A 26,519-nucleotide genomic window follows, 5' to 3' on the forward strand; every position below is an offset into this window, starting at 1 on the left:
AGATCACTAACAATAACATATAACAGTAATAATCTGACCTTAAGGGAGACAAATTAGCCCTCAATATATCTGTATGAATGTATACGTTATTTTCCCAACAAAATGACAGACAAAACGTTTTAAAGGAAAATGTTTTACATTTCGTTCATAACATAGTAAAAGCATTAATTACATGGCTAATTACGTAGCTTGGTTAAATAATTAAAACACATAGTGCTTTAGCATCATGTGATGCAAAGAGCTGAAAGAGCCACATTAAAGAGCCACTTACGGTTCTGGTGTTGCGTCTTACTGAGGTGAGAGAACATAGCTTGGGTCTCTGATGCCAGCATGAGTTTGCAAGGCCGGGTGCTCAAAAGCCACCTTTCGGTTTGTCAATGGAAGCCATTTGACCTGGAATCAGCAAGACACAAAAGCCCTGGGACCTGCCTTATAGTTTAAGAAAGTGGGTGCAGTTTGGGGCCCGAGGTTTCCTCACTGGAGTCACCTGTGTTGACTAAAGACAACAGCACGTAGGGTCCCACCTGTATCCAGCCCATAGAACATTCGGACAGGCGTGTGGCCTAAGCCATCCCCAAGTCAGACCTCCCCTCCCCAGAGGTAGCACTGGATGTATGCTTGGCCCAGTGTAGATGGCTATAGCTTGGTCAGGTGTGGAGTGACTTCAAGGGGATTTGCACACGTGGACCTGCGCTGTGCCTAGCAGAGTCTAGCCTTGATCCCTGCAGGAGTGCTGTGTGCATCCACGCCTGGCCTGGCGGCTGTGTTCGGGTTAGGCGGGAAAGGGAGCCGGAATCCACCAAACCATCTCTAGCTCCCACTCTCCAGACTGCCAACTCTTCGCCCAAAAAAAAAAAACCTCTGGCCCTTTAAGGCGTTGCCGTACTGTCGGCGACTCCGTAAGTCCCTTCTGTCTCGCCGTAGCGTCCCCGGGAGAGAGCGGCATTGTACACCCCCCCTACACCTTTAGCGCATGCGCCGTCCCATATTCCCCCGCCTGGCGGCCACGGAGCTGCCGCGGCCGTTTGCCCCCCTCCCCGGCCCTGCTCCCCGCCGAGGAGGAGGTGGCACCCCGCCCCCCCGGTAAGTGACTGAGCGGGGGCAGGCTCCCACCACCGCCGCTCCTCCCCCGCCCTGCGGGGCGCGTGCCGGGCGCTGCGTCCGCCCCGGACCAGGGGGCTGCCCACGTAGTGCGCGTGCGGGCGCGCGCCGCCCTGCCCCGGGGTGCATGGGCCTGCCCCCACCTTAGCATGCGGGGTGCGTGCAACAGTCCCTTTACCTGCTCCCATGTGTGGGTGGGGGTACACCGATCTGCCCCCCTCCCTAGCACCCAGGGTGCATGGATCAGTCCCTTTCCTCGCTCCCGTGTGTGGGGGCTGCACCGATTTGCCCCTGTGCCTTAGCACCCGGGGTGCATGGGTCACTTCCTTTCCCTGCTCCCGTGTGTGGGTCGTGCACCCCCCCTCGCTCCGGGGTGCACCGATCTGCACCCCCGTCCTAGTACCCGGGGTGCATGCACCAGCCCCTTTACCTGCTCACATGTGTGTGTGCCTGATCTGCCCCTGCTCTAGCACCCACGGTGCACAGATCAGTCCCTTTTCCATCTCCTGTGTGGGTGGAGGGGGCATGCACTCCCCTGCCCTGGGCTGCTCTTATCTGCCCCTTGCCTTAGTCCCCAGGATGCATGCACAAGCTCCTTTACCTGCTCCTGTTGGGGGTGGGAGCTTGCACCCTCTGCCCCAGGGCACATGGACTTGCCCCTGCCCTACCACCCAGCATGCATGCACCAGCCCCTTTCCCTGCTCCTGTGGGGTGTGCATGCCCCCCTGCCTTGGGATGCCTGGATATGCTGCCTCTTGAGCTTTTGGGGTGTGGGAGCATGCACTACCCTACCTTCAAGCCCCAGCTCCTGGGGTGCATGGTCCTGTTTCCTCCCTGGCCCCTAAGGCGGGGGGGATGTGAACCAGCCCTTGCCATGGAGTATATGGATCTGTCCCCTTCTTAGTACCGATGGTGTATGGACCAGTCCTCTAACTCCCGTGTGTGGGGTGGGAAGGCATGCAGCTGCTTTTGTTCTGGGGTGCATGGACCTGAACCTGCTCCCTCCCTGGATCTCATGGGGAGGGCATATACCCCTATCTGCCCACTTCCTACCACTTAACTTCCATGCTGGGGGACATGCACCAGTGCCTTTCTCAAGGGCGAATAGACCTGATTCTCTCCTTTGAATCCATGAGGGTGTATGGACCTTTCTCTTTTATAGCTCCTATGTCAGGGATGCATAGACCTGCCCCCAGGGTACTTGGATTTGTCCCCTCCCCATCTTCCATGTAGGGAGGGGGCATGCAGACAGCCCCAGCTCCTGGGATCCATGGACTTGCTCCACTCTCTCTAGTTCCTGTGCCAGGCTGGGGCATGCACCAGCCCATGTCCAGGGTTCATGAGTTTGGCCTCCTCTTTAGCACCCATAATCTGTATCTTGCTTTGTATGCACAAGCTTTTCTGTTCTTTGGTTCACAAGCTCTGTACCCTGTCTTGGGCACATGCCTTATTCCTTTTTTCTCTGCCTAGCTTCTGTGTACTGGTTCTGGGTCGCTTGCATTGGCCATTGTTCCTTGCATGCAAAGAGCCTGTCCCTTGCCCTTCGTTATGTGGCATGTACAGTGTGTCTCATCCTGAGTGCCCAGGTTTCTGTAGGTGATTGGGGGCTGGACTGGCACAGGTACAGAAGTAGATCTCGTACTCCCTTCAGTCAGTTGCAGCTTTAAGCGTTAATGATTTGGGCTTGTTATAAGACTCTTCATGAGCTCAGTCTTAGCCATATTGTCAGCCAATTGCCATTCAGGAAACCTGGACTGAATATTACTGTTTCTGCTGTTTGATGCAGAAAGCTGCCTCTTGTTCCTGTGCTGAATGTTGAGTAGCATAAACAGAGCTAAACACTGAAAAGCTGATGTACAGTTTCCAAACATCTCTTCCAAAATTTCCTATTCCTAGCTCGTCTCCAATAAAGAGAACTCTACTGTAGATAAGACAGGTTTCTCCCAGTACTGTACTGCATAAGCCCTCAAGGATGACATGGTGCTAAAAATGCTACTAGTCACCTCTGCTGTCTCTCCACATATAGCTACTGCGAGCAGAATGGAACTGGTGGTAGCAACACTAATAATTTTTACATTAAAACACACCCTTTTTGTAGGTGGTTGAGATACTTCCCATTGTTGGGCTGAAACCTGGCAGGACTGCAGTAGAGGCTTTTTCGCTCTGCAGTGTAAGCACTGTTTGAAGATACTGGTACTGCGGTTTCAGGTTTTGTTTCAGAAGTGAGTCTGTTGAGACTACTATAAGGCTGGCTCTTAATCAGGTGAAATGTCTTCCAAGTGTAAGGTGGAAATTAGCGTGATTTGCTGTTCTGAAAAGCAGTTAGGAAGGCAACCTTTGGTTGCAATAGAAAAATTGAGAATGTGGAGGAAGCTAATAAGATTTTGAGTTCTGAGTGTGCCATGTTACCTTATCATGGGGTTTGTATCATGTCTGTCATTTCAGGGTCAGTCTATGCTTACCGGAAGATCGACCCATTCAGGATTGATCTTCTGTGGTTCGATTTAGTGCGGCTAGTGGGGACACGCTAAATGTAACCATCAGGGCTCTGCCATCAATCCTTGTACTTACTCCTAACTGTTGCGGAGTAGGGAGGAGTAAGGGAAATTGATGGGAGAGTTTCTCCTGTCGACTTCCTGCTGTGTCTCTTATGCGTTAGAACTATTAAAGTTTAATGGCAGTCTGGGGAGTGTGGTGAGAAATGAATGCACCAGATCCTCCCAGTTGTGTTCTTAGGGGTTGCTGAATGAGACCGTGCAAAGAAGCTTTGCAAAATATGGCAATATGCCATAACTGAGATTCTTGAATTTGCATGCTGTAGACTAGTGGTGTCCAAAGGCAATTTAATGATTGCCACAGCCCCTCTCCCAAGCCAGGTGTTGCCCCCCTCCCCCAGAGCCAGGAAACCTCTTGTCTCCCCAAGCCAGGCGTCCAACCCCTTATGCAAACTGCCGGTGACTCGCTGGAGCTGCAGCCGTGCAAGCTGCCCTGCGGCTGGAACTGCCCCATGGCTGGAGCCACTGCCGTCCGGTGAGCCACGCTGGGAGCAGCCTTGGGCTGCTGGAGCTGCAGGAGGAGCCATCTCCGCTGCTGCCACCACGCTCTTGTCCCACCAAGCGGTGGGGCGTGTGCACGGAGTGTGCTCCATGGGTGTGTCTCTAACGAGCCACTCCACCGCACAACGGTGTCCAGTTTCACACGTGGCGAATGGAAAGCATATTGGACACCATGGCTGTAGACAATGTATTTTCAGGGTATTGTGTGGACCACCTCTCTTACCACTGGTTAACCATCTTGTGGCAACCACAGCAGTTGTTTACTGTTTGTGGATGCTCTTTTTCATGTAATGTGCTCATAGCTGTTTAAATGTGATTTGGTATCTGAGACTGGACAGTAATCACAATGTGGCTAGCAAAAGGCTCTGTAGTTTGGTTTATAAAAATGGGAGTTGAGAGGAGCCTTGCAGATGGTATAGCGTGCTGGACGCAAAACTTTGCGTTAATTCTGTATTTATTTAAGTCCCCTCTTCCAAAACTCAGCTTTCCTGGATTCAAGCTAGAATTGCAAATTGATGATTTTTTCCACTGGTTACGTGGGGACGTGGATTATGGTTTGGATGCACTGTTGTGCTCATTCTCCTCTTTTAGCTGCTGAACTAATTTTCTGAATGGCTAACAGAGGGGTTTCGTTTTCTCCTAGGTTTGCATTATTAGAGCAGTTCCCCTTTTGGTGGGAAAGGCTCCCTTTTGAAGCAGCACACTCATTCATCGCTTCAAGCCCCATACGTCTGACTTGCTAGCTTGAGAACCATGGCAACAGAAGAGAAGAAACCAGATGCAGAATCCACCAAAGCACAATCTACTCCTTCCTCCTCAACCAATCAAACCAAGGTGCATATAAATTTCAGAACACTCTCTTAGTCTGTCAGCACATGTGAAAATTTACTTGCATCATTTACTGGCAAATTTCCAAATAGAACTAGGGTATTTAAAAACTGAATTTTAATAATTTGGATTAAAAGAATTCTGGTTTTCTCCTACCATTATTTAGAGCCAAGATTATGCTAATTGCTACATGGACAAAACAAACAAGAAGGTTCCTGCTATTACTCTAAAGATCTTATTTTGATGCAGGTGCAAAATAGATAACTGAGGTCCAGTGTGGCTTATTGAATTTTACTAATATGGGACGTTCATGAAAGGGAATGTATCTCTCCAAATGTGTAATTTTGTTTTATGGCAACACTTCAGATTATTTGTAAAGGTAATGTAATATATATTGTAACTACTTTGTAATCACAGTAATGTAACATTGGTGTGACATTAATATTAAATCTTCGCTGATTTTGATGCAGGTGCAATATTAATATTAATATTATTAATATTTTGATTTTGATTCATGAAAGGGAATGTATATCTTCAAATGTGTAATTTTGTTTCATGGCAACACTTCAGATTGTTTGTAAAGATAGTGTAATATATATTGTAACTACTTTGTAATCACAGTAATGTAACATTGGTGTGACATTAATATTAAATCTTCGCTGAGAAATTGGGAGACGCTGTCTTGAAATAATAATCACGGTTTCCAGTTAGCCTGGAGGGCATTATGAGGCCTGTCAGGAGTTTAGTTTCTTATAATTAGCAGTAGAAATAATTATGATGTCCAGTCATTACAATTGGAGTCAGATTGGGTGGGGGGAATGTTGTAGTTTCCTACCAAATCTGTTCCCATGGTCCCAGAGTAGCTGAATATTTTTGTTAGGAAAGATCTCAAGTGACATAGCTAATGTAAAAGTGACTCGCAGACAGTTAAAAAATGGCCTTGTGCCCTTTTTTGTTTTGCGCTATTAGAAAAAGGCTTAAGAGTCTTACCAAAAAGTCTGTGCTCACGAAAGCTCATGCTCAAAACTTTTCTATTAGTGTATGAGGTGCCACAGGACCCTTCGTTGCTGTTACCAAAAAGAGTATTTTATTGCCTTTTTCGCTAGAAATTCATGTCTTGTCTACCATTGGAAAGCTCTAGGGCAACTAGAGAACTGGTGGATTTATTAGCTCAATCGAGAAGGGAACACATTGCTACTAACTGTTCAGAAATGCCTGTGGATGTTTGGCAGAGAGGATGTCTTTGTTAAAGATACTTGTCCCATTAAGAAGAAGGTGAAAATTTGTAGCATCACTCTGAAATTCCCCCCAAAGACTTTCAGCAAAGCTAAAGAACGTTGGATTGGATGCTGTTTTCTACCTCTAATATCAGATAATTGTGGCTGGGGATTTGGGGGAGATTTTCAGATCTTCAATCAAAAAAAGAAGCCAAAAGGCACAACCCCAAGTTTTGAAAGTCCTTTGCAAGTTCCTCCACTGATCTCAGTGGCTCAGTTCACACTTTTTAGACTTCTTGGGTCAGCATCCTTCCTGATAATGCTGGCTTGGCTGGAGTTACACCAAAGATGAATTTGACCCATTGTTTGATTTTTGTGTGTGTGTGTGTGTGTGTTAGTTGAGGGAGAAAGGACTGGCTCAGGCGTCCGTCATAACCATAAGGGCTAGAAACATTTTCCCTTTTTTTTTTTTTCTTTTTTTTTAAAAGGATTACATCTGAATTGGCTGCCAGTGCAGAGCACTGCATTGTGGCTCAGCTAATGCTGCAGTAGCAACTGAAAGACTCCATTATGCTTACTCATGTGACTCTCTTGTTACAGCCAGCACCTGTAAAACCAAACTATGCTCTGAAGTTCACACTGGCAGGACACACTAAGGCAGTTTCGTCAGTAAAGTTTAGTCCCAATGGAGAGTGGCTGGCTAGTTCCTGTAAGTATCAGTCTTTGTTAATTCCTTCCTATTCTCTGAATTGTGTGAATGTGAACGTCCTGTTGGGAAGATGGGTAAATGCCTATTCCTAATATACAGTGATCAAAAGTAGGCGGAATGTAACCACATGGTTCATTTTTTAAGAGGACGCACTCAGCTGGCTGTTCCAAAGTCTAACCCACTTTGATGTTGAATAGTAACAGAGAGCTAGCTATGTTAGTCTGTACTTCAACAAAACAAAGCACCAGAAATGTAGCACTTTAAAGAGTTAGAGTACACATTCATATTTGATACATTAACATGTGGTATGAACAGAGACATTAAGTTCCTCACGCATTACAAGGACTGCTTCCAATCTTTTGATGCTTGTAATTATCTAAGATGGGACAATTAACATCCCTCCACCTCTTCCTTTAATCCTATTTGATTTGTCAGTTTTCATTGCAAGTTTTTTCTGGGTTTTTTTTTTTTTTTGGTCCTCTGTACCTTATAAAGGTCGGTCTGTATTGGAAATGAAATTGATGTGATGAAGTGGGTCTGTCCCATGAAAGGTCATCACCCAGTAAATCATTGTTAGTCTTTAAAGTGCTACATTTCTTCCACTTTGATGTTGGCTTTTATGTCCAGTTGTCTGAGATCATCTTCTGCCTGGCTTGAACAAAGGGGTTGAGGTGCCTAACTTGTGCTACTGAGCCACTTTCCAAAAATGAATGCAAAGTTATGCACTGTGGATACATATGAAATTAATTCTCATGCAGCCCTTTGCTCCACTTAAATTTTGGTTGAAGCCTTTAAATTGGGGCTTGCCTGGCATGAGCAACCAGCGGACTTCCTGTGCACTGAGGTGAAATTCACTCAGTGATTCCTGGATCTCCCTCCCCTCCATTGGCACTGTAAAGTAAAAACATCTTGGAGAGACGGTCTTGTATGTTTCACCTTGCTACTTACAAGAAAGTCACAGGCAGACACAGGAGGCGAGGAACTTGGCAAGTATTTGTCTGGAACTCAAAGCCAACTTCAATATTCATTTAACCTTCTCTTAGGTGGTCATTACAACTGCCTGACAGTTTCCTTTTTGAAACACGTACCTTTATACTAAGGCACTGCTGAATCTAAAGCATTTGAGAGGAAAGAAGCAATTTAGGGGATTGCTACTCAAGGTGATGGCCACTGAAATCACCATGACCTCTGGAAATGGGCAGCAATTTTGCTCATTCTCTTTATTGTGACTGCCGTTATATGGACAAGGAGACCCTCGCCATTCGGGGTGTGTACGTTTCCGAGACCCCCAGGGATGGGGAAACGTGTGAATACTGAGAGCGGGAGAAGAGGAGTGACTGTGCCTGTTGAGTGCTCTGTTTCCCCACAGCTACCACCACTGCCACCAGTGCAGGAGAATCTGGATGCCGTTGATTTTCCACAACGGGCCCCTCCCTTGATAATCCCTTGGGCCACATCCCTCATAGGGTGAGGTGCAATGTGCAGGAGAGGGAGGAGGAAGGGGTGGGGCTTGTGGATGGGAATAGACAGAAGAGAGACCCACAAATACACAAAGTCACAACTAGCAGTTCTGTGAATGGCAAGGGTCTGCTGTACTCTGAGAAGGTACTAGGAAGCAAAGTTCATTTGTATGAATCATAGAATCATAGAACAATAGAGCTGGAAGAGACCTAAAAAGCCATCAAGTCCAGCCCCCTGCCCTAGGCAGGATCAAACCCATCAGATCAGCCCAGCCAGGGCTTTGTCGAGCCGAAACTTAAACACCTCCAGGGATGGAGGCTCCACTACTTCCCTGGGTAGACCATTCCAATGCTTGTACTATATGAAGTACTCTCCCTAAACAGTTCTCTAACTTAACATCTGGCAAAGAACAACCTCTCTTTCTCCACTGCAGAGCACAAGCTAACACGATCATGGGTAGCACATTTGTTTCCTAAGAAATGTCAGCCCAAACGATAGATCAGTTTTTTGTTCTCTCAGAGGAAGAAGTGTTCTAGTGACTTGTGTGGTATGGCCATTTTTTTCCTCACTGGCAGTACATCTCCTTGTAACAATGAGAAACCAAAGTCCGCTGCTTGTCAGATAAATTAGAGTGGATCCAATTTTGGAACTGAATTATTTGAGACCTTTTACTTTCAAGGCAGTATATCTAATCTCAACTTCTGTAGTCTGGCATGTGTGGAACTTTGTTATTTAATGTTTACAAGCTCCCTTGTGCACTGAAGTCTGTGCTTGAAAGTGAAAACTGTCAAGTGTTTGCAGAGAAGTAGCCAACGTACTTCTCTCTCCTTAAAGGAGAAAGGTAGCTATAGTTAGTACTGCTTGTTTACTAATTGGGCATCTTTTCTCTTTTAGCGGCTGACAAACTAATTAAAATTTGGGGAGCGTATGATGGCAAGTTTGAAAAAACAATATCTGGTCACAAACTGGTGAGTGGTGAACTCTGGAACAATATTCTGCAATCTAAAGAGCTGCTTTTTAGACTGCAGTTGCAGTTCAGCATTGCATCATATATTGGTTGAACTGATGTGAAAATAAATTGCTTGATCTCATTTGGGGGTATGGTTCATTTGTCCATATGGCAAACTCCCTTCCACACAGAGTTCCTTCTGATGTTTTCCACCCATGGCTGGAATAAATTTTGTTATGTGCAGCAAGGACTATGGAGATGTGCACCTCTAGTAGAAACACACGCTGCTGGCTGTTGGTACTCTGCTAATCAGCTGAGTGGCACCTGAATGTTTGTAAGGCGATTGCCCAAGCACTCAGCTTACAGGGAACACTGCTCCCAAGCCTGTGTGGGGGTGAAGGCCTGGGCCTGTACTGTTGATGAACCACCTATATGCACAATACTCAGCCAGTGCAAAAGTCGTGCTCTTCAGGAGCACTAACGCTACCTGTTTAAACAGCTGGGCTTCCACCTAGGCAAACAACATGGTGTAATGCTCCACCTACAGGATTTGCTTTGAACTTGGATCAGAATGTGGGGTTTTTATTACGGGAGCAGACGCTTCTCATGGCTTTGCCCACTGAAATTCAGGAAGGAAGATCTGGTGTTTGGAAATGAAAAAATACTTTTCAAAGTACTGAAGTCCAGTTTTCAAAAGTGACTTAGGGGATGCTTGTGACCCATTCACTTCCATTGAGATTCAGGCTCTTAAATGTCACTGAAAGTCAGTATGAAGTAGCTGCCCGAGTCACTTTTGCAAATGTGACTTACACTCATAAATAGTGTTCCCTCTAATTTTTTTCCATGAGTGAGTGGAATACATTTCGTTATGTGCACCAAAGCATGTACAATGTGCGCCACCAGTAGAAAAGCATGCTGCCAGCTGTGGGCTGCACTGGGCGCTCTGGTAATCAGCTGGGCGGCACCTGAATCTCTCCTGAATCTCACCCAGGCGCTCAGCTGACAGGGAACACTGCCTATAAGTCACTTAGGTGCTTCTGAAAATCTCTCTTGATCGATTCAGGCAGACAGTAAGGTTGATTCCCTCTCCAGGGGGTGTGTGGATGGAAATGGTTCCCATCCAGCTACATGTTATTACTCTATGAGCTTCAAAAAGAGGACCAGTTTCCTGTTCTTGCAATGCGAGGCTTTGCAAAGCTCAAATTTTTGTGGAGTCATTGACTGTCCTGTGTTAAGAGGAAGAAGTGGTAAGTTGCTATGGTCCATTTCTATCCAGACTATCCAAAGTTAAGGTAACCTTGCTTTTCTCTTTTTCAAATGAGAAACTGAACCTATCTATGCTTCACCTGTTCTGCCGTGAGCAAGTGAGCAAAGAGCAGCATTAAATTGCTTTCCTTTGTTTCAGGGTATCTCCGATGTAGCATGGTCATCAGATTCCAACCTTCTCGTTTCTGCCTCCGATGACAAAACTCTCAAAATTTGGGATGTGAGCTCGGTAAGGGCAGGGCTTGAGTTTTCTTTTCTCCCCAGTCCTCTCTTGGGGCAGCTTAAAATAAAGAAGGCTAATTTGACACGTGAAGGTTGTTGGAGGAGGAATGTTAAGCTTTGGCTCCTCTTATATATGCTCCTCTGTGACCCTGCTTAGTAATGCTGAGCAGCTGTTTGAAATGGACTGCAAAGGGGTGAGTTACGTTGGTCAGAAACGTCCAGCTGATCTTGAGAGGCTGGAGCTTGTACTGCCTGGTTGGCTACAGTGATCATCTCATAGATGGCACCATGACTTTCTAGGCGTTATGTAGCAGTGGAGAGACAACAGCCTTCATCTGAGAAAGCTGCCTCCAAAATGGAGTATTTGTCGTTGTTTTTTCACCAGTGGTGTAGTTTGCTTTCTTTCTGCATTAGCAATTAAAATAAGCTAGTTCTTTTCACTTGTCTCTAATCAGCTTAATGCACAATAAGAAAGGGGCAGGGTTGGGGTTGGAAACCCTTTGTTTTTGTTTTGCTTAACTATTCCCACCCTGTAAAAACTTGTGGGTAGGTATGTTCGTTCTTTAAGAAGCCTAGAGTTTGGGTAGAAATTTAACCCCACATTTTCCCTCTATCACAGTACGAATAGTCCTAAACACAGGTCATCAGTGGAACCTGGAATGTGTGGAAGGTTACTGGTAAATCTACTCTGTGCATATTTGACTCTAATAATGTAAATCTGATTTCAGGGCAAGTGTTTGAAGACCCTGAAGGGGCACAGTAACTATGTTTTCTGCTGCAACTTCAACCCACAGTCCAACCTCATTGTTTCAGGATCGGTAAGCAAATGTGCTCTCTCTGGATTACAGTCGCATACACCCTGCAGAGATTTCACCATGCACAATGTGCAAATAATGAAGTTTTAAAGGGAAAGTTGTTAACATCACTGCCAAGTTGGCTCTTGGGCCCAAATCAAAGACCTTAGCCCAGTCTAGTTAGAGGTTACGGCTGTGGGTGGAGCCCCAAAGTGCTGGCTATAGGTCAAACTCCAGAGGCTCTTCTGACTTGAGAGGACAACATGGACCATGAGCATAGTTACATTCACCTTGTTGCAGAGCGTTATTTAGGTGCTGAGTGCTGCTCTGCCACAAAAACTTAGGCAATAGTAGCTCTTTGCATCTTCATAATACAGCGTCTGCACTTGCTTTGGAAGATGCCTTTCTCTCACCATTTTCTGCATCCTAGGGTATCACTGAAATGTAGCTTTGTACAATTTCAACAGCTTGCTCTGTTGCTGAGAAGCAGGATGCATGTGCCTTGTGCAATGTTTCCACTAATCGTTTTCATCCATGTGTGGAATAATTTTTTCTGCACCACGGCGGGTGTGAATGTGCACCGCCAGGAGAAACAAAGCACCTAGCTGCAGGCATATTGCTAGTCAGCTGAGCGGCATCTGAATCTCCTGTGTGGCTGCCCAAGCAGTTATGGTGAATACCAGGATGTTGAAGGGATTGGTAATAGGGGCTCTTGGATTCTCCTGTCTCATCTGTTCCAGCTCTCTGTGTCACCTTGAGGAAAGTCATTAAACCTGAAATACCTTGTCTGTAAGCTAGGGATAAATACTAGATTCCTTGCATGAATATTGGAGCTTAAAATTCATAAAGCTCCCTGTGATTGGCACAGGAAGCATCAAAAGTGCAAAGCATGAAGGTTAGGGTTTAGTGCCTTTGAAGATCCTCACGCTAAGTGAACAGTACTCAGTGACTATCAGGGAAGAGGAATTACATTAAAAGCTGGGTTACCCCCAAGCAGAAATAAGTCTGGATGCTTGAGGAATGTAATCATGTGTATTTCTTTGCTTTCCCTGACGAAACCCGTTAATCTGTTCTTGTGGTCTGGGCTGTACAGCTAAGGAGAGAGTGCATTTGAAAATCACCGAGTGCGTTTGTCCTCTGATTTTCAGTTTGACGAAAGCGTGAGGATATGGGATGTGAAAACGGGGAAGTGCCTCAAGACACTGCCTGCTCATTCTGACCCAGTTTCAGCTGTAAGTGTCTTCGATACATTAACGTGCTGACATGTTTGTGTTTAGCAGAGCTTTTTCTTTAGTTTGCAAAGAAGAGAGCAGCATCTCACTGTTGCTCTCTGCCTGCCCCTTGGTGAAGGACACTGCAAAACAAATGCCATGTGGCGATTTGTAAGGGTATTGATGAACAATACTTACCACCCTAGAATGGATTTCTGCCTCTGGGCATTGTGATAAGCAGCATCTGCTATAAAAGCACAGATTGTGGCTGCTGTCCAGTTGGCTCAATGGAAATCAGAATTTGCTGTACATCTTGGTTTGCTCCATAACTTGCTTGTTTTTCTAAATCATTGAGGGGGCGGGGGTAGAACAAGCGCACTCCGAAATAAACTTCATTTAAAGTCTTGTCCAATCAGTGAATGAAAGTGACTCAAACTTCATCCATTCACAGTAGGCAAAAGAGAAGGTGTGCAGCTCTTAACAGGGATGACATGTTACAAAACAGAAGAAGCAGGGGTGAGCAGAATTCTGAGCTTCAGACGTCTTGAGCTGTGGTGGCTCTGAACACATGGCTCTCGTATTAAAATGAAGCATGGCTCACAATGCTCACCAGAAACTTGTGGGATTTCTCTTACAATCCTCCCGCCCATATTGTATGTTTAAGTCACTAGCTTTGTGGGACGCAATTGGGTAACTGACAAAAATAAATGAGCAAGACTACAGTGCGTGTATAACCAGATGCTGTGTCCATGCACTCTTCTAATGTGGCCCCACTGCTGTTGGCAAAATTCCTCACTATATTCATGCAGTGAATCAATTAAGGTCTTAATGTTTTAAGACACCCTTTAAACAGTCTAATAATTGTTAGGAAAACTTACCAGCTAGTCTCAATCTATTTGCCCATTCATTACCTGAATAACTGAAATAACTAATCATGCTGGGGAAAAAAAAAAGCAGGCAATGCAAATGAGGCATTAGACTTGCACAAGGCTGACTTATAGTAGAATTCCCAGAGTGTTCTTTTTAACCTGATATGTCTGAACTTTCGGCACCCATCATCGTATTGTTGGATTCTAGTCACCGTCTGCATGAATGGCAGCTTACTAACTGTGATAATAGGGACACAATGTACTACTCGGGAGATAAATTATTTTCAAATGTAAGTTCTTCATAAACATGAATACAGCTGTTTTTCCCCCAACTGTAAAACCACAGGTGCATTTTAACCGTGATGGGTCCCTGATAGTGTCAAGTAGCTATGATGGTCTCTGGTAAGTGCTTATTTTTCAGTCACATTTGTGTTATTCCATAGCCTTTTAGGCTCTATATATAGAAAGCCCTGCGCAGACACAAAATTTGTATCCTCATCTGTATCTGCAAAACTGAGCAGTGGATATTTAGATTGACGTCCACTGATGCACATACCTTTGGATAGAAAGTGGATAGCCACAGATTTGCAGGGTTCTAAATACAAAATTTGTATCTACGTCTGCATCCATACTTGCAAAAGTGAGCCATGGATTTCTACATCTTCTGATATAAAGCTATCTGTGGATTTTCAGGGTTCTACTTCTACAAAAGTTGCTTTAAAAAAAAGAAAGTAGATTCTTTTTATTTTACATTTCTATCATGACTTTGTGGTTAAAATATAAATGTATAAATTGATATTGTAGCTATGGAATGTATTACATTAATGTCTCTCTTTTTTTTCAAGTCGAATCTGGGATACAGCATCAGGGCAGTGCTTAAAAACACTGATTGGTAAGCAAGGAAAATGCGTGTGCTGTGCTTGATTCTGGTGTACTATATAGAATATGAAATATGCAGCATGGCTTTGACTGCTGTTAGGGGGTTTTCTTATTGGCTTTGGTTTCCCTTTTCCTTCTCTTTGTGCTGTCCTTTCTATCCTTGCTGTTGCTTTAAGGGGACATATCCTTTCTCACCTGTGTAGGAAACATTCTTAGGTTTGGGATATTGTCCAGTGTGTGCTACTAATACATTTTAAATACCGGTAACGTCAGGTTTTCTGCCAGTCACTAAACGGCTTCGAACTGCTGTGGCAAAAAAGTCTCATTTCAACTTTCAGACATGATAGCCGTACTCTCCAATGCAGTAGAACATGGCGGTGGGAGGAGACCGAATGTGTTAACAGATTAGGGTTGCGGGTGTTAGAGAATGAACACCCTTTTTAAGACAGGGGCAGCCCGTTGAACAATGCCTGTTGTGCTTCTGTTTACCAGACTCTAACGTTAACAGGAAGTGAGATGGCCAAAACTGCACATTCTAATGTTAACAATGGACGTACTTTGGCAGCAAGGTGTGTCTGTTAGACTAATGGTTTTATGACTAAGCTCATACTTGAATCACAGAGTGATCTTCACGCAATTGTGGCTAAGTTGTGAATAAGACATTGAAAGTTACAGAAATGTAATAGTGGACCTTTATTAATGGCGGTAATTTGGAAGAGCATAAGAGTGGTCATAAGGGGTCTGTCTAGCCCAGTATCCTGTCTTCCAGCAGTGGCCAATGCCAGGTGCCCCAGAGGGAATGAACAGAAGAGGTAATCAGCAAGTGATCATCCTCTGTCGCCTGTTCCCCATTTCTGGCAAAAGATCTATTTAAGGGAAAAATTTCTGGAATGATACAAACACTCAAGTGTTATGTCTGCTAATTTCTAATGAGACATTTTAGTGCAACTATATTATTCATTTTAAGAAAAGACGTCAATGGTACAATATAAAATTCAGAATACTAAAATTCTTAGTGCACCTACTGTGGAAATTGATCCAGTTACTTTAGCTGTTAACATTTTACAGGCATTGAATGTTAATATAATACTATTTGCATATTCAAAATCCATGCAAGATTGTCAACTCTGGAAAAGTAAGCTAATTAAAACAGAAATTGTCGTGGAAGCTAGTGTTCCTCTAAACTTTCCATCCATGTGCAGATTTTTTTCAGCTTCCATGTGCATAATAAATTTTGTTGTGTGTACTGAGACGTGTGAATATGCACCACCAGGAGAAGCACAAATGTAACTGCAGGCACTCTACTAATCACCGAGGCAGAAGTGGCCTCCCTCCTGAGTGACTGCACAAGCGTACAGCTTACAGGGAACACTGGTGGAAGCCTAATATTGCATAATCTGCAAGATGGCAAATTAAGTAGAGCCTTACTTATGATTTCTACAGCCATGTTGTGGACTATAGGGATGGTTAACCCAGGAGGGGGAAGGTTGGCTTCCAGATGATAAAATGTAAGTAATCTAAATATTCTTCTTAGGTTATGTCTACACTAGCCCAAAACTTTGAAATGGCCATGCAAATGGCCATTTCAAAGTTTACTAATGAAGTGCTGAAATACATATTCAGCGCCTCATTAGAATGCTGGCAGCCGCGGCACTTTGAAATTGGCGCGGCTTGTCCAGATGAAGCTCCTTTTCGAAAGGACCCTGGCAACTTTGAAATCCCCTTATTCCTATCTGCTGTTAGGAATAAGGGGATTTTGAAGTTGGTGGGGTCCTTTCGAAAAGGAGCCCCGTCTGGATGAGCCTCATGGCGGCGAGCCGTGTCAATTTCAAAGTGCCGCGGCTGCCAGCATTCTAATGAGGCGCTGAATATGTATTTCAGGGCTTCATTAGTAAACTTCGAAATGGCCATTTGCATGGTCATTTCGAAGTTTTGGGCTAGTGTAGACACAGGCTTAATGAATTATTTCACATTACCTTATTCCCCATATCTCCCCTTTCTGTGAAATATAAAATGGGAGCCAAACAAAAACATAACTAATCTTGAAGTTGGCTTTTGTAATCTGCTTTAGGTCTGTGTTGTCACAATAAGTGCTTGGTCCATGAGAGAAACATTTCACCATATTCTGCATAAAAACTTGTATTTCCAACACAGATGATGATAACCCTCCTGTGTCTTTTGTGAAGTTCTCACCAAATGGCAAATACATATTAGCAGCAACTCTGGACAAGTAGGTATTGCAAAAAACACTTAACGTGCACTCATCAACTTCAAATGCAACCTTTTTCATGCTATTGTATTATTCTTGTGATGGGTTGTAACAGGTTCTCACACTGGCCCCTTTGAAACCCACAAAACAGTCAGACCTTCTTCCTGAGCAAACATCTGTGCCCTTTATTGTCCATGTCCCTTCCCACCACCTTCTATATACAGAAGTTCAGCTCAGAGACTGCTAGCCCCTGCAGTTAGCTAGGGAGCACAGCCTTCTACTCCCTGGCTCCTCCCTTTCATCTCCCTCTCCTTCCTTCCTGCCATGTTTGTATAGTCCTGCGGCTAACCAGGCCTGCAGCTGTTCGCCATTTACCTCTCAGGTGTGGGCTTACTCAGCCAGCTCCAATTACCCTTCCTGCTGCCACTGGTATGGCAGAGCTCTGGTTCGCTCTCCTTAGCCAGCGGGCTGTCACTCAGGTAGGCTCATACTTGTTGTCAAACTTCTATTATCCAGTCCACCAGGAATTATGGTGTTAGTAACATCAGCAGAGTTTATGCTGTTGGTAGTGAGAGCACTGTTGTTGAAATACTCCATGCACTCTTAGCTTTGCCTCTTTTCAGAGCCTTCATCAGGAAGTTGATCTTTGCATTGATCAGCTGGTTCTCTTGTAACACCATCAAAGGCTGCAAGTCTCACACAAAGGCAGGAATGTAACAGTAGCTGTGTGTACAAAGCAGAGAAGCTGTGCAGGTGGATTGGTTCTATTGCTGAGTTCTCCGACTGGAATATTTCCAGGGCCACTGCTAACAAGAATGAGCCAGGCACTATTCTCCACCCTTGAGTATTAATTGCTGTTGTCATCATGGGAATCCTCCATCCTTAAGTCACGTGGTTATCCGTGAAAGGCTTATAAAAGACATGACAGGATTGTTCCTTCTCTTTTTACCCTTTGAGTGCCAAAAAACCCTACATTAAGGCTATTTTGCAGGCTGAATGAGGGGAGTCAACATTGCCCCATACTTGAATGTGGCTGAGTTTTTGTGTTTGCGTGTGTGTGTGTGTGAAACCAGTGACTAATTTCACATAGGCTGCCAAATAGATTGTGAAATATTATATATCATACTTTCTCCTGTGTCATTTAAAAGCTGTCACTCCAGTACAAAGTCCCTTCATCTGCCTACCTGCAGGGAGTTTGTGGTTCTGGCTTGATTTTGCTTCAGACAAAATTTGTTAGAGTTGAGAATTGTTTTGTGCAGCTCCTTCGTTCATTTCCCCCACACATTTTAAGCTGTCAATCGCATGCCACTTCGTAGTGTCTGTTCACACATCAAGAGAAGAGGATGAGCAAACTTGACAAAATGCATTTTTAAAGATGTGCTCCATTTTTTTTTCATAGAGAAGAATACAAATGGTACGTTGATAAAATCCAATTCTTGTTGGGTTAGCTGAAACTCTGCATTCCCAAGCCAAACCGGAATGACTCATGTAGACTCTGGGAAGCTCTAATATGGGAAAACTTGTATGTACCATGAAATCATAAGTGAAATAACACAAAAGCCTTGTTCTCCTTTTGTTTTGTAGCACACTGAAGCTTTGGGACTACAGCAAAGGAAAGGTACAATCTCAGTCTCTTACTGTGAAGTGCTAGGTAGTTTGTAGCTCACTTTGAGTGGTTTCCAAATACCATCCATAAGATTTAAGCTTTTTCTCTGTCACCTGTACAATATAATTACTATAAATGACATTTATTACAGTCCCTTTTCTATAGTACTAGACTAAACAGGATAATTTTAAAAGTTCTTTTACATTTTTATGATGCCCTGAGATTTTTGATTCTGTGTTTCCTGAATGGTAAATTATTTTTCTGTGGTTGTTAGAGAAATTGCAGTCCTTTTCCCCTCCCAGCAAAGTGATTGGTTAGCATTCTAGGGCAGGGATTCCCTCTGAATCCTTTGGATGAGTTGATGGGGTGGGAAATGTGCACCAATATATTTAGTTTGTCTTACAAAGGGAGTTTTTCCTTGACTGCTAGATATCTTATTCCTACCTGCACTTACAGTTTTTGCCTTTTGGCTCTTCACTTCCAGTGTCTGAAGACATACACAGGTCACAAGAATGAGAAATACTGCATATTTGCAAACTTCTCCGTCACTGGTGGAAAGGTTGGTCATTACTGAGCTGCTCTTAGTGATGCTGGTGCGTTGGAGGGTTTATTTTTCTCCTCAAAATTGAGGAGAGGCTGCACATCTCTTGTAATGTTTGTCCCATAAAGGCTGTCCTGCCCTGAGTCCACAACTGTATTCTGGAGCCCAGTCTAACACATGCTACAGTTAATGTTGCAAACTTCCAAGCAATGAGGAGAGATTATAATAGAAGCAAGAGCCCCAAGGTTTCATTCCCCTAGAATCTTAACTTACTATGGTGACGAGGGTGGAATATGAACCGATGTAGAGCAGAAACAACAAGGAGTCTTGTGGCACCTTAAAGACTAAAAGATATATTTGAGTTAAGATTTTGTGGGCAGAGACCTCCTCGGAAGTTTATGCCCAAGTAAATGTGGTAGTATTCAAGGTGCCACAGGACTCCTTACTGTTTTTTGTGAATAAACACTAACACAGCTCCCCTGCTGATAGTATATAGAGTAAATAGCAATTGAAACTGGGCGGGGGGCAGGAAAGACTAAAATGGCAGTTCAGTAACTAACTATTCTCTTGCCTTCTTTTTCTCTTCCCGCCCCTTGCCCCCCGGCCCACACACAGTGGATTGTGTCTGGTTCAGAAGATAACCTGGTTTATATATGGAACCTCCAAACAAAAGAGATTGTACAGAAATTACAAGGACACACAGGTATGAATCTGCTTTTTGTTAATGCTGATATTGATTAAACATTACTTCCCTGACTGAATAACAAGCACACAGCATTTAAGATTAATTTGATGGAGTAAATTAGAAGAATCTCGTGTCAACTCCCATGTGTTTAGAATTGGACAGATGGGATTAGTAGAAAAATCTGTCTGAATGAGGCATGATTAGAGCCCACGCTGTGTTTTCCCTGACACTTGATGGGCATATTTAGAGGAATTATGGCGATACTGGTGATCAAAAACATTGTTTTAATTGAATTAGATGTAAAGAAATGGGACAAGTTTTTCCCAAGTGTTGTGCAACCTTTAAGTGCCTGACATAAGGCACCTCATAATCAGCATTGCTTTCAGGAAACGTTGGCCGTGGGCTGCTCCCAAAGCCACGTTTGTTGACGAGTGAATTCTAGGTGAGCTTGCGGCATCTTTCAGATGCACTGATCCCATCTGTAAAGAGTCTTGAATGCTTATGTCCTGCCCATTCGTGTGCTCGACTTCACTTATGTGAGTACTCGGGGGCATGACCTGTGCGAATAGAATTATGCGTGTGCTTAAAGGTTTGCATGTTAAGTATCTTAAAGCCATAGCCTGCAGATCGGTGCATGAGTTTCATTTTGTGCCCATTGAAGCAAGTGGGGAGTGTTCCCTCTCTGTAAAGTGAAGCATGTGCAGAAGTCTTTGGAGGATCAGGGCTTTCAGTTGAGTTTGGGCCGCTTGTGGCTTAATCCGTTGTCTGTTTGCTTTGGGTGTGGTGTTACCTGTCCCTACACCAAGGAACCGTAAGCCTGAAATGTGGTCAGAACACTGCGTCTGGTTCTTTAATACATTACTGCTGTGAAATAAGTCCCTGAGTTCTGCCTGCTGTAATACTGTATAAACTTCCACCCACTTTCCAACAATTAAGTGCACAGTTGGGGTTGGCCCATTACACCCCTAATGTTATAACATTGCTTTTATTGAGTAAAGGTCAGATCAGATGTCCTAAAGTTATCATATTTGTACATCAGTATCTGCTGTAGAGACACAACTTGGCCATGCCTTGTCATGGGGCGGCTGTGCTCATTTGAGTTGAAAATACCTCCTCTGAACTGAAGAAATTTGGACTGGCATAAATGTTTCTCTCTCTCTCCTGTTATTTAGATGTTGTGATCTCAACAGCTTGTCACCCAACAGAGAACATCATTGCATCTGCGGCACTAGAAAACGACAAAACAATTAAACTGTGGAAGAGTGACTGTTAAACACTTCCAGGATCACATTACAGACTGTCAGGAAAATTGTGGTTTTTAAAAAAAAAAGAAAAAGAAAAAAAAAATGAAAAAAATGAGCCCCTCCCTCCCACATGAGAATAATAATGATAAATCCCAGGTTGGCAGGAAACCTGAAGAATGGTTGGGAAAGTGGTTTCTGTTAGTCTTGGCCCAAAGAGAATGTCTTAGCTTGTTGCTAGAACCGGGCAGCGTGGTGGGAAAAAAAAAAAAAAAGGAGGCCCTTGTTGTCTCTTTTTCGTGCCTGATCACTTGGCAGACAAACAGATCGTTCTAACATTGCTTTAGGAGCATCAGCCTTATATGGGAAGCTCCAGAGATACTGTACTTTGTGCTGAAGGTGGCATTACTCCTTGGCTGTCTGGTTGCTGCTTAAGGAGGAGCTGCCGGTCTGTTTTGTAACAGTAAGTTAAATGGTAATAGTAGGAATACTTGGATTTTTTTTAAATGTCTAATTTTTTTTTTTAATTCTTTTGCAGACCGGTAGGTTCTAGTCTATCAGAAGTTTCTCTATTGTTTTAATAGGAGTGCTGCATCTTTAAGGATGCCTCATTTTAAACACTCAGCTCAAACTTTGTGACCAAATAAAACCATCCAGTTCCAGAATCCCCCACCCTGCCTGTTTTTCAGACTCCTGTGGTGAAATATCTGCTCTTACTTCTGTATAGTTGCTTACCTCTTGTTACGTGTGTTTAATAGATGCTGTTATAGAACAAAGTTACAGCTTTTTTTTCTGTTAACCATTAAAATGATTACTGCTTGTAGTTGTTCTCAGCATATCTGACATTTCTTTCTCTAGTGGAAAAAAAAAACCCCTACAAAATATTGTAAAGTTATTTCAGTGTAGAGAAAAACAAACAAACCATTTTGTATCTTGGAAATCCATCATCTCGCCTGTGTTGCTAATGGCATGATTCTGTATCTATTTCAGCCTCGCTCTGTCTTTCCCTTTTTTTGTCACACTAGTGTGGTATTGACACATCCAAACCAGAACCATATGCCATAATAAAAAGGTGGGATTTTATGTGTATGCCGGTGGTGAGAGTTCGCTATTGTGAAGTGTCCGTGTCCCTTCAGCTCACAAGACTTCTTCCAAAACTGTTTTTGCAATCCATTTGTGCTGCAGAAGTTTTACCAGATCACCAACCACATTATCTCATAGGCTGGGCTAGACTTCTATCCGTGGAGGGATAAAATAATGAGCATAGCTCCAGTCTAGGCATACTTGGAAGAAGCCATCAGAGATAGTTACATTGAAGGACTCTTTAGCTTCATAGAACACTTGAACTGTAAGGGACCTTGAGAGGTGATAGACTCCAGTCCCCTGCTCTTGCGGCAGGACGAAGCACCAGCTGGACCTTCCCTGATAGGTGTCTGTCTAACCTGCTCTTAAATATCTCCAGTGATGGTGATTCCACAACCTCCCTAGGCAATTTATTCCAGTGATTAACCACCCTGACAGTTAGGAAGTTTTCCTTAATGTCCACCCTAAACCTCCGTGGCTGCAGTTTAAGCCATTGCTTCTTGTCCTATCCTCAGACGCCAAGAAGGACAATTTTTCTCCCTCTTCCTTGTCAGTCTTTTAAGTATCTGTAAATTACTATTAGCTTGAGGCAACATGTGACCTAGGGACTAAAGTGAAGAGAATTCTGGCTGTTCTGCTGTCTGAAAGGGAGCAAAACTCCAATGCTAAAGAATTGCAGAGTTAAAGGATTACTAGCTTTTCCAGAAGGCAAACAGAAGTTTGTGATCTAGCTGGAGGTTTAGTTTTTGAACATTGTGACAAAAAACCCTATTGCCCAAAACCAGGCAAACTACTGCCAAAAAACAAGACTTTGGTGGGGTAGAAGATGAGAGAGTTTTTTCCTTGTCTAGTATTCTTTGTGGAGGCAAAAGTATCCAATTCTTGCATCAGACTTAAACATTCACATATGCAGCGCAGGCTTCATGTGTTTCCTGTGAGGAGGGATCTTTCAGTTGGTACAAGTTTAACCTCTCTACGCTGGCACCCTGGGGACCTGACCGGTGCCAATGGAAAGAATTTGCCAGACCATGGGAGTTCAGTATTGTCTAGCACATTTCCAACACTGTCACTGCTTACTGGGCTCTTAGAAGACATTGGGGTAAATTATAGCTAAATAACAGCACAGAACATAGAGCCAGGACTGGTGGCTGTGAACAAACTTTATGGGACCCTTGGCCGCATCCATGATAAGTGATTGTGCAGCTAAATAAAAACATGCTCAATTACAGATGTTGCTGGATGTGAACATTCTGGATTAGAGTGGTTCAACCTGTAGTGAAAGGCAGAGCATTTTAACCACAAGTTACAGTGCAAGGGAGTTCAGGATGCTTAAATAGAATGAAGCCACTAATCCTTGTGGGCAGATGATCTGAAGGGAAGAGTGTGGATACAGGGCTATGGAAGCCGATGTTTGTACTGGGATGTTGATACATGTATGATATCCAAGTGTACACATGCAAAAGTTACTGTGGAATTCTGCCACACATGAGATGGCTTTCTGGAAAGTAAAGAGAGCTCCATGTGTAAGCCTGATGCTCTTGGAAAAACATCTGTAGAACAATTTCTGTGCTGACTGGGATGATAAGGCCATCTGCTAATCATGGAAGTTTCTGAATAATCAGGTTTAGTTTGGGTGTCAACATTTTTATGTAGCTCTTCTTAATTTAATAAATGGCAGTAATTTCTAATGGCCTCTCTCAATAGGGATGTGATTTAGCCTATCAGAACGTGGACCTGTGGAAAGAAGTGGGTGCAGAATATGCCCAAATCTGACAGAGGTGGTGGTCTTGGCATGTGGTTTTTCTAGGTTCTCCACTCCTTGTACCATCTAATATGATGTGACACTTAAGCTTCGGTGTTTTTCCTGCCTAAATACTGGTTCAAGTTGGGCTGTATCGAACAGGCTGTTAAGCCTCTTTACTACGTCTGTGTTTTTCTAATTGCAGCCACTCACAGTACTCCTTGGCGCAGCACCTGTGGGACCTGACCATTGTTCCTTTTAATATTTTCCATCCATGGGTGGAATAAATTTTATGTGCACCCAAGGCATGAGTGGATTTGCATCACCAGTAGAAAGACATGCCGCCGGCTTTGGGTGGCTGTGGATGCTCTGCTAACCAGTTGGCTTCAACTAAATCACTCCTGGGCAGCCACCCAAGTGTTCAGCTTACAGGGAACATCGGACCTGACCAGTGCCAAACCAGGTCAGATCAATTTTGGCTGCTGCTGACAAACTCTAGGCTCTCTGTCCTGGGTCACCAGGCTTCCTGGTCCTGGCCAGAAGCCTCTCTTGCCAGCCCTGTGCCCCCACGTTCCAAGGCGAGCCCCAAGGGCCAGGATCCCAGCTCCACACCTCGCTTGGGGCCCTCTGGTCCAGCAACATCTGTAGTCCTACTGGGACAGAATCCTGGACCAGAGAAGTTCAACCTGTACTGTATCCCCAGTTTGATTTCCACCCCACTCTCATATTGCTTTGTGTACCAGTAGCATCATGTAAGAAGAATCCTCACAGGATATTGTTTTCTGTAAGATGCCATTTACGCAGTTGAATGTAATTTCTTAATGTTTTTGAAATAAACTCTCCTGGTTTTTGTGCTATGGGTAGTAACCTCCCCTCTTTCCACGATGCCTCGCTCTGTTGCTATTGCATTCTACCTGCTTTGCCTACCCTATTGAATGCTGTTTCCAAATGTTGTCAATGTTTTACCTCATTACAGCAAATACCTATTACCGGTTCAAGACTGCTGATTCAGCTAGAGCAGTGCTTCCCAAACTTTTCAGCATGGTGCCCTCCCCTCTGCAAGCTGTGAGCTGGCCACGTGAGCTACTCCCCTCCCCCAAAATTAGGCACCACCAGCCCCCTGCTCTTACCCCATACCCCGAGCCAGGCACCTCAGCCCCGCCCCCCCCCCAATCTAACCCCATCCTCCTCCTCACAATGCACTCTCACTCACCTTTGCAAAAAGCAGCTAGCTCCATGTAGGACTTTGCCAGCTGCCTGCTTTCTACAGAGGCTGAACTGGGTTGTTCATGTAAAAGGGCAGGGGCTGAGAGCCAAATGCAAAGACTGGCTGTTTTTTGGGGGTAGGGGAACGATGGCGGGGGGGTGGGTCACCTTGCACCCCACCCCACAACTGGAATTTCTTCATACCCCCGCCCCCAGTTTGGGAAACCATGAACTAGGGCTTGGTTGCCAGGTTGCATGTGAGGGATTCACAGGCAACAAGCAGTTTTTTTCCCACCAGGGCTTTTGTTTTGCTCAGTGGGCTTCTGCCAAGGAACAACTAAGTGGGTGTGATGTAGGATGTTACCCCAGGTTTTTATAATTAGGGCTTCCACTTGTTCGTAGCTCTCGGACACCTGGCCCTGGTGAGATGATGGTGAAAAGTCTGAGCATGAAAGTCCTAATGGGAGCTGCAGGTGGCTGAACACATCTGAGAATTAGGTTGTAATGAGGTTCCTATCTGTGAAATAAAAAACATGCACCCTACACACCTGTCTGAGCTCTGCTTCTAGAAACAAGTAGTAACCTCCAGCCATCTAATAAAAAGGGCTTCTGGGCCAGTCCAGTGCTACTCCCTCTCTGAGTGGCTAAGCTCAGGAGCTAAAAGGGATAATTTCCACCTCCCTGGGCCAGAGTTCAGCTTTTCACTTTTACAGGCGCCAGCTTGGCAGGTATTTGTCAGTTACCAGCAAATAATCCAGGTAATGGGATTCTGAGTCCATGTGTGACAGAAGAACTGATGCCCTGAGTGTGTTCTAAATGACAAAAAGCAGAGCAATCATTTGGCTGATGTTGAAGGCGAGGAAGTGCTAAATACTATAGTGCCTGTACTATACAGCCTCAGCTGTGGATCCAAGACCCTTTTGTGCCAGGCACTAAAAGAACAAAGAAAGTGGGGGCCCCGCCCCAAAGATCTTGCAATCTTAGATATAAGATAGTGTTACAGGAAGATGGGGAAGTACAGGGATTTCTAGGGCTGCCACCTTTCCTGACCGGACAGACAAGACCCCATTGCTACAAATGCTGTTCGGGTCAGGCCAGCTGGGAAACCCTAGATAGAGCTCCTAAGTAATGTTTGTTCAGCCCAAGCAGACTGTCATAAGGGGAGGAGTAAGGGACAGCCTCCCCTGAAACATTTCTTCTGCATCACTGAAGTGTGCCATCTGCCTGATTACGGCCCTCCTTGCCAGTGCACACAGCACTCTGGTAATGCTGCATGACCAGGTGCAGCCTTAGGGCAAAGTGAGCAAGGCAGTTGCCTTGAGCCCCGCACCTTCAGGGCCCTGTGCTCCAGTTGAAGATAGCATCCACCAGCCAGGCCCCTGCTGTCAGTGTGCCACCTTGGGTCCTGCCCACGAGCTGGGCTCCACTGTTACATACCACCTTGGGCCCCACCCCCAGGTGCTGGCACTAGGGGTGTGGAGGGTGCTGCAGTACCCTGTGGCTTGAAGTGGTTATACAGGGTTTCTACCTGGATTCAAGAGCTCTCAGCACACCCCCACTATAAAAAAATTGTTCCAGCACACCTGGTCCCACCAGCTGGGCCCAGCTGGGCTGGCTCTGTGTGTGTGAGTGACCCTTTTCAGTG

The 26,519-nt window shown here is 44.6% G+C and overlaps 1 protein-coding gene across 1 annotated transcript; it reads left to right on the forward strand.

The window, feature by feature from the left end:
* The first annotated feature begins 1,001 nt into the window (after nt 1–1,001).
* On the forward strand, nt 1,002–24,529 carry WDR5 (WD repeat domain 5). The gene is made up of 14 exons (XM_075015483.1): nt 1,002–1,083; nt 4,801–4,991; nt 6,803–6,911; nt 9,267–9,340; nt 10,727–10,816; nt 11,538–11,627; nt 12,752–12,835; nt 14,030–14,085; nt 14,529–14,575; nt 16,717–16,792; nt 18,356–18,389; nt 18,862–18,936; nt 19,534–19,621; nt 20,776–24,529. The coding sequence occupies exons 2-14, from the start codon at nt 4,911–4,913 to the stop codon at nt 20,874–20,876; spliced, it is 1,005 nt and encodes a 334-aa protein (XP_074871584.1). The 5' UTR covers nt 1,002–1,083; nt 4,801–4,910; the 3' UTR covers nt 20,877–24,529.
* The last annotated feature ends 1,990 nt before the right edge of the window (nt 24,530–26,519 follow it).

This window comes from Carettochelys insculpta, chromosome 21, assembly GCF_033958435.1.
Source record: "Carettochelys insculpta isolate YL-2023 chromosome 21, ASM3395843v1, whole genome shotgun sequence".
In the NCBI taxonomy this organism is placed as follows: Eukaryota; Metazoa; Chordata; order Testudines; family Carettochelyidae; genus Carettochelys; species Carettochelys insculpta.

Excerpts from the sequence above, each read along its gene's own strand:
- WDR5 (XM_075015483.1), top strand. The coding sequence starts at position 4,911 with ATGGCAACAGAAGAGAAGAAACCAGATGCAGAATCCACCAAAGCACAA. Across the intron at positions 10,817-11,537 it reads AAATTTGGGATGTGAGCTCG|GGCAAGTGTTTGAAGACCCT; the intron begins GTAAGGGCAGGG and ends ATCTGATTTCAG. Across the intron at positions 18,390-18,861 it reads GGGACTACAGCAAAGGAAAG|TGTCTGAAGACATACACAGG; the intron begins GTACAATCTCAG and ends CTTCACTTCCAG.